Source organism: Arachis hypogaea, chromosome 18, assembly GCF_003086295.3.
Source record: "Arachis hypogaea cultivar Tifrunner chromosome 18, arahy.Tifrunner.gnm2.J5K5, whole genome shotgun sequence".
In the NCBI taxonomy this organism is placed as follows: Eukaryota; Viridiplantae; Streptophyta; class Magnoliopsida; order Fabales; family Fabaceae; genus Arachis; species Arachis hypogaea.
This window is the reverse complement of record NC_092053.1, coordinates 3,216,136-3,229,434: the sequence shown is the minus strand read 5'-3', so window position 1 is coordinate 3,229,434 and position 13,299 is coordinate 3,216,136. Positions and strand designations below refer to the sequence as shown.

At 35.0% G+C, this 13,299-nt stretch overlaps 1 protein-coding gene across 1 annotated transcript; it reads left to right on the top strand.

Annotated features, from left to right (window-relative positions):
- Window positions 1-11,875: 11,875 nt before the first annotated feature.
- LOC112773054 (small polypeptide DEVIL 18) lies at window positions 11,876-12,462 on the top strand. The gene has a single exon (XM_025818094.3). The coding sequence runs from the start codon at window positions 11,978-11,980 to the stop codon at window positions 12,290-12,292; it is 315 nt and encodes a 104-aa protein (XP_025673879.1). The 5' UTR covers window positions 11,876-11,977; the 3' UTR covers window positions 12,293-12,462.
- The last annotated feature ends 837 nt before the right edge of the window (window positions 12,463-13,299 follow it).

Below are 13,299 nucleotides of genomic sequence, written 5' to 3'. Positions count from 1 at the left end.
TGCAGTGCCCCCGCTCTCCTCTCTTCACCGGCGACGGGCCATCGCATCAGCTGCCACCACTGCGGTTCCCTTTGCGAACCAAAACCATGGCGAGCTCTCTCTCTTTTTGTCTCTTTCGCCATCTGTTTTAAACTACCAAACCCTAATTCACTTCTCCTTCTCCTCTTCTTCCTCTTTTTCTTTCCTCTTCAAGAACCAGAGACCTCCGAACTACCATCACAACCCTGTCATCATCGCCGTCCACACTTCCAGCCGCCAGAACTGCCGTAAACCACCGTCGTCTCTACCATATGCGATAAACCTGAGCCACCCTCACCATCCCAGTCGTTCTTTCTCTCGGTCTAGACCACCGCCAATGAGCCACTCACCAGTCTCGCACTTCCTCCACCGAACTCTAACTCAGCCCTTGTTCTCACCCTCTCTTCTACTCCAACGAACTGCCGACGATCGTCATCAGCTTCTCAGTCGCCGAAGCTTCAGAGCAACTACCGTAGTTAGCGTCTCTCTCGTCGAAACAAAGCTGAAACAGAATAAGCTCACTTCTGCCTCTCAGAATTTGGCTTAGGTAAGAATTGCTCAATTCATTCAATTTTCCACAAGATCTGTTTGAGTTTGGCAATTGATTTGTTGCAAGAGAATTAGGTGGTAGTACTCTGTTCTAAATTTAATAAAATGTTGAAAACGATGATGATAAGGATAATTTTATTATATGAAATTCATGTTTTATAAATACAAATAGTCATTTTTTTTATAAATAAATCTGTCAGTATTTTTAATTTTCATAAATAAAAATAGTAGTTTATTCTAAAAAATTTCACTAATCAATCTATCTTAACTTATCGTTAACAATTCTATGACAAAAGGATATCAAAGACTAACGTGTGAGTCACAAATAACATGATTGAATAATTTAAAATATAAAAATAATATCAAGATGTGAATATAATTTCAAGGACAAATTTAGATATTAATACGTGGATAGAACAAAACCTTTGATGGTTTAACCCATAGGCTCGGGCTATGAAATTTGACCCATTTGATCATGTACATGCGAAGTTATGCGTCTTAGAGCTTTTAAAGTTCAAGAAAAATTTTAAATATTTCAAAAACATTGATGTTTTATTTATTTTAACAGTTAATTTTAATTATATGTATTTTATAATAAAAATTAATAATTAAAATTATTAAAATATTGAGATTATTAAAACACTTAAAAAAATTGGAATGTTTATGGAAGATTCAAAATGGAAAAAATGCTTGGAGAATATTCAAGAAAAAATAGCTTATGATACAATGTTAAATAAGAGCGAAGAAAAAAATATATAAAAGTACAAGAAATATTGTATAAATATTGTTTCGTCCTGGCACTGGGGTGGCCGAGCTTAGCGACTCCGAACAAACAGTCGTCAGAGAGGAAGAGCTATACGTTGGCCTGGAACGAACACCGCGGCGGGAATACCTGCAAAAGATACTCCGACGCTCAAGTTAGTGATAATCTCGAGTGAGAGTAATTAAGTAAATGTGAAGACTGAGAATGGAACCTGAGACCTAACCGAGGATATTAGCTCGGTTTTATAGGAGTTGTTTTTACCCGTTGGTGGATAAGTCCTAGTTTGTAGGTTGGTTATGATATTCAGTTTTGGTGATTTTGTTTGTTTGAGCACGTTTCCTATTTCTTCGAATGGGTGAGGCCGAGCTTATCTGCTCACGTGCCGAGCTTTTCGGGCGGCCGAGGATAAGGGTGACGTATCATAGCCCCCAAGCTTGCCTTGGTTTGGACAGGACTAAGGCGAGCTTTCGAACCAGGAATGTCGCAATCCTCGGTCGCTGACTTGTTGTCGTATATGCTCCTTACATCTGTTTATATAGGCGTTTGAGGTTGCTTAGTTGGAGTTAGTTTCGGGATTCTCCGGTTTGCCGAAGTTATCCATAAGGATAACGTTTGACTTGTTCGCTGTGGTTCCGAGCTTTACATAGCTCATCCGGATTTTGCGGGTTGTTATTATTTGATTTTGTTTTGTGCTGAGGTACACGTTTGTTATGATAGCCGAGGTATACGTTATGTACCATGAGGCATGGATACGGTCCGAGAATCTCGCAGAGAATCATTTTGTGACTTCTTTGAAAAGATCTTTTTAGGGTTCTCAACAAGTAACCGTTCTCTTTTTGAATTTGCTGCACGTGGCCGAGTTATAGCACATGCGGCCGACTTATACGGATGGATTACGAACTGCTTTGTTTTGAATTTGCAAGCGGCCGAGCTATAGCTTACGTGGCCGACTTATAAGGATAGATTAGACTTAATCTCCGAATTATAGCTTGTATTCGCCGAGTTATAGTGACCATATTATAGCCTCCAAGCGTGACCTGTTTATTTTTAAGAGAAGCAGGTTGAGCTTTTGAGGTATAACTCGGCAGGATATAGAAGAGATGCAGTTGTGTTATAATTCGGAGATATGAGGATTAGCCCCCAAGATCAACCTGATAATCTTGAAAATAAAATTGGACAAGTTTGTCATGGAAAAATGGGTTGCTTATTTCAATATATTTTTTAACAAGCTTATAGATGATTGTTTGTTGGAATGGCGCCGACTTATAGGTGTCGGTTTGCTTTGATTGATTCAAACTTATAATCATCAGTTTGTTTGGAGTGATTCCGACTTATAGGTGTCGGTTTGTTTGGATTGATTCCAACTTATAGGTGTTGGCTTGTTGTATTGACTCCGACTTATGGTTGCTGATTTGTTAGATTGGTTCCGACTTATAACTGTCGGTTTGTTTTTGTATGCCGACTTTAATATTAGTTTGCCATAATATGTGTAGAGCGTAAACAATTGCTGAACTAAAGGCATAGATAAAAATAAAGAATGATGAAGTTAAAAATAATATACTCTTTATTGAGAATTACCTTCTTAATATAAAAGATATAGGATGAAAGTGCCTCATTAAAAATCTCTCCAAGCAAAATTCGGTGTAGAAAAAAGTCGTGTGAGTGGAAAAAAGAGTACATCTTCGAGCCATAGTTCTTTGCCTAGTAGTGCTTGAAGGGTATAAGTCTCTTGCCGATCAATTTATTGATTCACAAAGATCCTCCTGGTCATCTTCTTTTGATTGAGTTGGTTTATTGATCCGCCGAGCTTGTCTAAGCTCTTCTATTTCCATCTGGCCCGTGGCCCTTTCTCTGAACTCCTCAAGTGACTTTGGTTTGGTTATTGCAATTGTTTCTCGAAATTTTCTGGGTCGGAGGTCGGTCTTGATTGCATGTAAGTGGACTGCGGGGTCTAAGTCTGGAATCTCCATAGTGGCTTCGGCAAATCGGGTCATGTAGTCTTTTAGACCTTCGTGTTGTCCTTGTTTGATTGTGCCGAGGTAGTCTGATCTGTGAACGTATATTCTTGATGCGGCGAAATAGTCGATAAAAGATCTCGCCAGTTCTTCAAAGGAGGAAATCGAACCTGCAGACAGTTTAGAAAACCACAGTAATGCAGCACCATCAAGATAAGTAGGAAAAGCCCGGCAAAGCACAGGCTCATTGTTAGCGCCGTTAAAGAACATCATGGATTGGAACTTTTTGATGTGAGCTCGGGGATCACTGAACCCCTTGTACGGTTCCAGCGTTGTAGGTAATACAAAGTTTTTCGGCATCTGGAACTTGGTGATTTCGTCGGAGAAAGGGTTGTCGAGGGTAAGCTTCTCCTTTGGCGGAGTGATGTTTAAGGGATCTGTGTTGCCTTGAGCCGAGCTTTTAGAGCTTTCTCCATTGTTCTGCATTGATAGTTCGGCTATTCTCTGCACTTCTGCCTGAAGTTCAGCGATTTAGGCCAGAAGCTCAGCTTGTGTGAGTTGTGGACTTTCTTTGTCAGCCATGTTCGAGGATTGAGAATCCTGCAAAAAAGAGCAAAAGACTAAACAAAGGAAAAAGTGGGGTTAGATGTATTCCGGCCCCACGGTGGGCGCCATGTGTTTCGTCCTGGCACTGGGGTGGCCGAGCTTAGCGACTCCGAGTAAACAGTCGTCAGAGAGGAAGAGCTATACGTCGGCCTGGAACGAATACCGCGGCGGGAATACCTGCAAAAGATACTCCGACGCTCAAGTTAGTGATAATCTCGAGTGAGAGTAATTAAGTAAATGTGAAGACTGAGAATGGAACTTGAGACCTAACCGAGGATATTAACTCGGTTTTATAGGAGTTGTTTTTACCCGTTGGTGGATAAGTCCTAGTTTGTAGATTGGTTATGATATTCAGTTTTGGTGATTTTGTTTGTTTGAGCACGTTTCCTATTTCTTCGAATGGGTGAGGATGAACTTATCTGCTCACGTGCCGAGCTTTTCAGGCGGCCGAAGATAAGGGTGACGTATCAAATATAAAATGAATTTGTTATTAATTCAATTAACCATTCCTTTATATATAGAAATGTTAATTTAACTAACTCTGTACTTCTTTTTAACTAATTGTCATAACTAATTTAGTTTTTTAATTGACGTAGTAATTTAAGTACCGATTTTATGTAATACATAGTATAGCGAAGAAACCTTGCTACTCACTCAAGTTCAATCCCTTTCAGCGGTTAATAATAGATCTTCCCCACGCATATTCCTATTGTGATATATATCCTAGTCAAAGAAAGTAAACTTCCCCCACATTATATTCATACAGAATCTGTCTGCTCGTAATTAATTTAGTGGTTGGTAAGTATGACGAAAATTAACACCGGACATTTTCAAATAATCTTACCGAAAATTAATTAATGCATAGAACCGTGGGAACTATAGGGTGTTTGCGAATAAATGGTAGAATTATAGAGGGAAGTTCTATCTTCTGGACCTGACCATCGCTTGTGCACTTCACATGTCCACATGTGGGACTCATCCCCGTCCGATATGGCCACCGTACCAGTAACTATTTTTTTGTTTAAGCTAGAAGCGAGACTTGAATTCGCGATTTTTAGGTGAGTATGAAAAGACTATGCTATTTAAATTATAATTAGTTGGTAGCTACCAATAACTATATTATAATAACCACTAATGTGTTTATTAATGAAATATGTACCTTAATAACAAATATAATGTGAACTAAGAAGGTAAATATTTTATGTTTAAATTAAAAAGTAATGGATTTAAATCTTTATGCATTATGATACGTACTTTATATCTCGGCTAACAACCTAAAATTAAACTCGGCTAATAATTTGGAAAAGTTAAGTCAGAGTTCGGCTATGTAATCTGATAACAGCTCTTAACAAGTCAAAAACTATCTCCAAAACCGTTACCACAAAATTCGGACGAGCTTAACAAAGCTCGAACCTTCTCAAACCAAGTCAAACGTTATCATCAAAACTGACTGCAGAGCATGAAAAATCCCGAAACAATCTCCAATTGAACAAACTACATGCCTGTATAAGCAAGTAAATAAGCTTGGAAGAGAGGTCACATAATTCACTATAATTTCATTATCACTTTCTCACTTAATTCACGTTCTTACTTGAACGTCGGAGTGCTTTTTGCAGGTGCTCCCGCCGCGGTGTTCCAGTTCAATCGACGTATACCTCTTCCACCTGGACACAGTCGCTAGTAGAAGGAGTTGTTATACCTCAACTTCATACCCAGCTCTTTACTCTTTTTTTTTTTTTTTTGCAGGATTTCTGATCTTCCAACATGGCCGATAACGGGGTTCATCAGCCCACACAGGCCGAGCTTCCAACTCAGATTGCTGAACTCCATGGAGAAGTTCGAAGGATAGCCGAGCTGTCCGCCCATAATAATGCCAGAAAGAACGAGGAAGGAAACTCCAAAAGCTCGGCCTTGGGCAACACAGACCCTCTAAGCATCACCCCACCAAAGGAGAAGTTGACGTTAGACAACCCTTTCTCTGAAGAGATTACCAATTTCCAAATGCCAAAGAATTTTGTGCTGCCCACCTCCCTGAGCCATACAAGGGGATTGGTGACCCCCGTGCTGACATTAAAAAATTCCAGTCCATGATATTTTTTAACGGCGCTAATAATGAGCTCGTACTCTGCCGAACTTTTTCCACTTATCTCGATGGTGCTGCTTTACTGTGGTTCTCTAAATTATCTGCAGGTACAATTTCTTCCTTTGAAGAGCTGGCGAGGTCTTTCATTGATTACTTCGCCGCATCAAGGATATACGTACACGGATCAAACTACCTCAGCACTATCAAACAAGGACAACACGAGAGCCTGAAGGACTATATGACACGATTCGCCACGGTAGCTATAGAGATCTCAGACCTCAGTCCCGAGGTCCACCTGCACGCACTTAAAAGCGGCCTCCGTCCTGAAAAATTTCAAGAGACTATAGCCGTGACCAAGCTAAAGACTTTAGCAAAATTTCGAGAAAAAGCAGTTGGACAGATGGAAATAGAAGAGCTTAGAGAAGCTCGACAGATCAATAAACCAACTCAATCAAAAGAAGATGACCAGGAGGATCTTTTTGAATCAACAAATTGATCGGCAGAGGACTTATACCCTTCAAGCACTACTAGGCAAAGAACTGTGGCTCGAAGATGTACTCTTTTTTCTACTCACACGACTTTTTTCTACATCGAATTTTGCTTGGAGAGGTTTTAATGAGGCACTTTCATCCTATACCTTCTATATTAAGAGAGTAATCCTCAATAAAGAGTATATTATTTTTAACTTCATCATTCTTTATTTTTATCCATGCCTTTAGTTCAGCTATTGTTTACACTCTACACATATTATGGCAAACTAATATTAAAGTCGGCATACAAAAACAAACCGACAGTTATAAGTCGGAACCAATCTAACAAACCGGCAACCATAAGTCGGAATCAATTCAACAAACCAACACTTATAAGTCGGAATCACTTCAAACAAACTGATAATTATAAGTTTGAATCAATCAAAGCAAATCGACACTTATAAGTCGGCCTCAGTCCAACAAACTGACACCTATAAGTCGGCGTCAGTCTAACAAACAATCACCTATAAGTCGGCAGCATTTCAACAAACAATTACCTATAAGCTCGTTCAAAAATATATTGAAATAAGCAACCCATTTTTCAGTGACAAACTTGTCCAATTTTATTTTCAAGATTATCAGGTTGATCTTGGGGGCTAATTCTTATATCTTTGATTTATAACACAACCACATCTCTTCTACATCCTGCCGAGTTATAACTCAATTTTCATAAAAGCTCAACTTACTTTTCTTAAAAATAAACAGGTCAATCTTGGGGGTTGTGATTTAGTCATTATAACTCGGCGGATATAAACTATAATTTAGAGATTAGTTCTGATTTGTCCTTATACATCAGTCACGTAAACTATAGCTCGGCCACTTGCAAATTCAAAATAAAGTAGTTCGTGATCCATCCGTATAAGTCGGCCGCGTGTGTTATAACTCGGCCACGTGCAGCAAATTCAAAAAGAAAACGGTTAATTGCTGATAACCCTAAAAAGACCTTTTCAAAGAAGCCACCAAATGATTCTCTGTGAGATTCTCGGACGGTATTCATGCCTCATATCTCGGAATGAGGAGAACATATATACCACAACTAAGTCATATACAAATCTTATATAAACAGAACCAAGTAAACATAGCAGGATAAGTACAAGAGAACTCTCCTTTTTATTTTCTCTTTCAAAGAAAGCTAAAACATTCTTTCTGACTTGAGCGTTAGAGCCTCTTTACAGGTCCCAACCTCCTCCGGTGTTCCTCGACAACTGAAGTATAGCTTGGCGTCTGTGCTCTTAGGACAGAAAACTCCATACACACGGAAGAAGGAGTTATACCTCAGCACTAGAAGGAGTTATACCTTGGCGTAGATTACTGGACAGGAACAAATGCAAGCTCGGGAGCATCATGCCTACAATAGCTGAGGTATACGAAGAAACTAGAAGCTCGCCTATGTTTCCTCTGGAACACAAGGCAAGTTTGGGGGCTATGATACGTACCCTATACCTCGGCTAACAACCCAAAATTAAACTCGGCTAATAACCCGAAAAAGTCAAGTCAGAACTCGGCTACGTAATCTGATAACAGCTCCTACCAAGTCAAAAACTATCTCCAAAACTGTTACCACAAAATCCGGATGAGCTTAACAAAGCTCGAACCTTCTCAAACCAAGTCAAACGTTATCATCAAAACTGACTGCATTAAACGTAAAAAATCCCGAAACAAGCTCCAACTGAACAAACTACATGCTTATATAAGCAAGTAAATAACCTTAGAAGAGAGGTCACATAATTCACTCTAATTTCATTATCACTTTCTCACTTAATTCACATTCTTACTTGAGTGTCGGAGTATTTTTTACAGGTGTTACAGTTCAGCCGACGTATACCTCTTCCACCTGGACACATTCGCTAGTAGAAGGAGTTGTTATACCTCGACTTCATACGCAGGAACACATTACAAAATATATTTTATAGATTGTATATTGGTAAAAGGTATTTTAACAAATAAAATTATATATAAATCTTTTTCATATTTTCATTATGTATAGTAAAAATAGATTACATTATTATATGTAAACCAAAATTCACCTCTATCAAAATATATAATGCCAAAAAAAAATTATTTCAATATTCAAAAATTAATACTGTATAAGTATAATAATGCTTTATCTCACTTCAAATCTCTAATATATTTCAACGATAAAATAATAAAAAAATAAATTAAAAATACTTTGTACATATTAAAAATTAATAATTAAATTAATAATTATACATTGATATCTACATATATGCATTATTTTATATATTTTAATATATAAGTAATATAAGTTAGATATGAGTATATCACTAAAAGTCCAATATATACTGTGAAATGATATATTTCTGCAAACTTGTGAAGAATTTTTTGGGGTGACGAATATTTTAAACCAACCACAGCAATCCACGTGACATGATGTTTGACCATCCACGTCATGTTTTGACCAAGCTAATTGCATAATAAATTGAGTACTGAATTTCTCAGAAAGCATCACAGCAGGCTCGAATTTTTCACCGGCGTGCATACCAGTCAACAATCTTCGCTTTCACATTGACTCAAATAGTTCTTGCATGCCCTACTAGCAATAAAATTGCTGTGTATCATGTACTTTCTAATTTTCTATCACTAATTTTGTTTACCAATGATAATCATGCTTAGATGCATGTGACTCTTAAAAGGTTTTCTTTTTTTTTTTTTTATTTCTTTAATAATATATATGACCGGTCAAATTATTACTATCTTCGTAACAAAAGTTTGTTTCCAAATCCTTAGATTCCTTTTAGACCACCCATTTCACTTTCATATGCCTTGCTTCATTTTCAAAATTTTATCTTCTATTTTTCTTTTTCTCTTGTTGATTTAATTATTTCTTTAACCAAAGTCTGTCATAACTGCAGTACTATGATCAGGATTCAGAGCGGCGAAAATATCCATTAAAAATTATTATTATAACAAAAATATCAATCAATTGCCGCACATTAGCACATGGTAAACTCAGCAGGGTTCTCTCCAGTTGAAAATATTAAATTCAGAAGAAAAAAAAATTACATTACCACATCAATAATTAATTTGTGGTGGATCGAATAGTCAGTTTATTCGTCTGCTTGAATAATTGTATGTTAGATATTTAAATTTTATTTTGTATATATAGTAATTTATTAATCAATAATAAAATTTTAAATATAATTTAAATTTACAATAAATTAATTTTAACTTATCAAATTAAAAGATATTAAAAACAACTAAAAATACTACCCAAAAAAAAAAAAAAGAAATAGCCTCACTATTCTAACTACTGCTCTAAACGCTAGTTAGTTCCCATGGCATGTGCCTTTGAATTGAAGCCTATAACAAACAATAATTATTAAGTTAATGATGATGATAAACAATATATAATTAGTGATGGTCACAAAATTAGCAAAACTTATTTGTAGGTATTGTGGTACGTAGGTGATGCATTTTCTTTGCATGAACAATAGAAGGGATAGAATCAATTCACTCATAGGTCAAAAGTGAGAAATAAAAATATAATTAAGAAAATGAGAAAAGATGCTTTAGCACCGAATCCATGGACATAAGAACTAAGAAGCATGGAGTAAATTAAAGTTCCATGATATTTGACCGTATTAGCCACTTGCTATAATTAATTAACCCCTTACATGTTTCTTCAATTTTTTTAAAGATAGAGAACAAAGATTATCAAAGGAATATATTATTGTATGTCTTGTTTTGCATCATTGCATCCTATAATATGATTTAGATTTTCACCAATCCTTAAAGGAAAAGAACAAGATTCAAAATCGAATTTCATTAGTGACGCATGATGAACATACATTATTATTCTCAATCTCATCATACTCATAATCATGACTCACACCTTTATTTATTCTTTCTATTTTTTTTTTTTTTGGACTACTAAACTGCAAACAAGGTACTATACAATAGTGTTATGAATTGGATCATGAATTAAACTAAAAATAAAGTTATTAATACTATTATTAGTGGAACAAGGTATTGATGGAGGAACAGGGTTAATTAGGCGCACAAGGCTCCACATGAGGACCAGCTAATAAGATATGGTAAGTATAGGGCAGCATTTTAATTAGTGTCTAGTGAGTCCCCATTTGGGAACCGTACAAGATTTGTGTCACCGGATAAGTAAGAATCATTGCTTATCTGATCCATGAGAATGCATTGGACCATTGGACATAGTCTCGTGTATCAGTGGCTAGTCCCACCAGCCACCACGCTCTGCAAAAATGGCCTAGAACACAGTGTTTTAATTAAACAAGGACTACTAAATAGTAAATATATACGTGTATACATATGCATAGCCACATGAATATTTATAATTATCACATATATATATTTAGAGTAGTCTTATTATATGCTTATAATAATATGTTAGGCATCTTATTCCATAGAATCTCAAGATCTTTTTTCTGAATGGGTGTGGCAGAAAATATGTCCAATTTTATTTGTTTATATTAGAATATATTACTGATTTAGTTATAAATCAAAATACGTTAAGTTACTAAAAAATCAGTTACTAAAATTAGTTATTATTATAAAATATATATTAAAATATAAATATATATTAAAAATAAATTAAATTATATATATATATATATATATTAATATATTATACACAAATATATTAATAATTAATTTAATATATAAATAATATTTTTGATTAAAATAAAATATCAAAAAACTAATACACCACACGCAAATATTTACGTGGCAATTTTTGATGTCTACTCTTTCAATTGGAATAACTTTTTATAATTTAATTTATTTTATATATTAAAAATCAATTATTAATTAATTATTGTGTATAAAATTATTATTATTCAAAAAAAATATTATATTATTCTAAATAAATTTGATTATTTATTTTGAAAATGTGAATATTTAGTTTGAAAAATATGAATGAATACTTAAAAATATGTTTAAAAATTTAATTTTAATGTATTAACAATGTAAATTTAGTAATCTAATAGTGTATCAAAATTAAATTCATATAGTTAAATACATGGTAATTAATTTAACAGAAATATTTGGTAACAAAAAAATCAGTCAAAAATAGTCATAACTTGCCTTATTTAGCATTCATTAATTGTTGCGACAATTAATGAATGCTAAATAAGGTAAATTTTAGCTGTTTTTTTGTCTCTCTAGTATTACTCATTAATAACCGAATTTTAATATAAACCAAAGGTTTAAACAAAAAAAAAAAAAGTAAGAACTTGCCTTATTTAGCATTCAAATTAATGAATGCTAAATAAGACAAATTATGGCTGTTTTTGACTGATTTCTTTGATTACCAAACATTTTTGTAATATAATCTATAAGCTAAGGAGCGTACATGTGTGTATATATATGTGTGGCTATATATAAACAGAGGGATGAGTGGTAGAATTAGGAAGCATTGATGATCTCTTTGAAGGCTTATAGAGTGTGATTGTAGAAGAGTCCAGAATTGTTGTTTGTTGTGATGGATGGAAAATGGAAGGTGTCAAAGCAGAAGGAAACAACAAGTTCCAAGTTCTCTCGGAGTTGCTCAACAAGAAGCACCACCTCAAACTCTCCTCTTCTCATGAGAAGCATATCACACAAGAGTTCCTCATCTTCTTCCAAGTGCAATAACAACAACAATCTTCAAAGAAGCTTCTCGCAGAAGAACACGTCATCACCAGCATCCATTGGTCGCAAATGCACCAATATAGCCAAAGAACACAAAGCAAGGTTCTACATCATGAGGCGCTGTGTCGCCATGTTAGTTTGCTGGCACAAGCATGGTGACTCTTGATTCTTCCAAATTACTTTCACAAATTTTGAATCTCTTATACATTATTATAGATACTAGATTTCATTATTGCTTTGTAATTAGTTCATTAATTAAGTTAATTAGCTGAGTTATTATAATCTGATTTCTGATTTGAACAACATTCATGGAAATATATATAGTTCATACATCAACTATTATTCTCTTCTATCTATTCATTTTTTGGATCTTCACTGAAAATGGATCTTGGTTTCTTTTTCTGGATCTTCCTATTTTACCCCTCAGTTTTGTTTCGTTCTGTTATTTCCTTTTTGTTAGTCTTCAATTGAGCGCGTGACAGAGGGAGAGCGGAAACTTTGCAGTTTGAAGTTAGATGAGGCTCGAACATCGATGTGCCACTGACATATGTGAATTTGATGGCACTGTCTGTCATTGTAAAAAGTCCGCATCTTTCTTTTTTCTTTTCCCTATTTGTCCCCACTCATTTCATTAATTACTTCATTTCGTATAATTCCAAAAATTGCGTGAAAATAACCGTTTGGAATTATGCGACGTTTTTCTTTCACATTGGCATCAACAATGTGAGTAATTTGTACCTGCTGCAAATCCATGTTTAGTAAGAAACGGAGAAAAAGGAAAGCAACGAGAGACACTACATCACTACACATTAACTTATAGTACCATTTAGCTAACACGCACATTGTTTTTGCAAGAGAATATGATTATCTTTTTGGGTCATACTCAATAAATAACACAAGTAGTGCACCTATATAGCAAGATATATTGTATAATGTTATTTGTCATAGTTGCGCTATGCATTACATGTTATTAGGAGGGACGGATCCATAAATGTTATTATGGGGGCAATAACATATATAATATTAAAAATTATGTAAAAAGTTATATAATATAAGATGTATTACAAAAATATACCGATAGAAAATGTATTTTAAAGTACAAAAAATATGTGTGTATTTTTTACTAACGAAGTAGTCGATTCTTCGTATCATAAAATTCATCGATAATAGAAT

Excerpts from the sequence above, each read along its gene's own strand:
- LOC112773054 (XM_025818094.3), top strand. The coding sequence starts at position 11,978 with ATGGATGGAAAATGGAAGGTGTCAAAGCAGAAGGAAACAACAAGTTCC.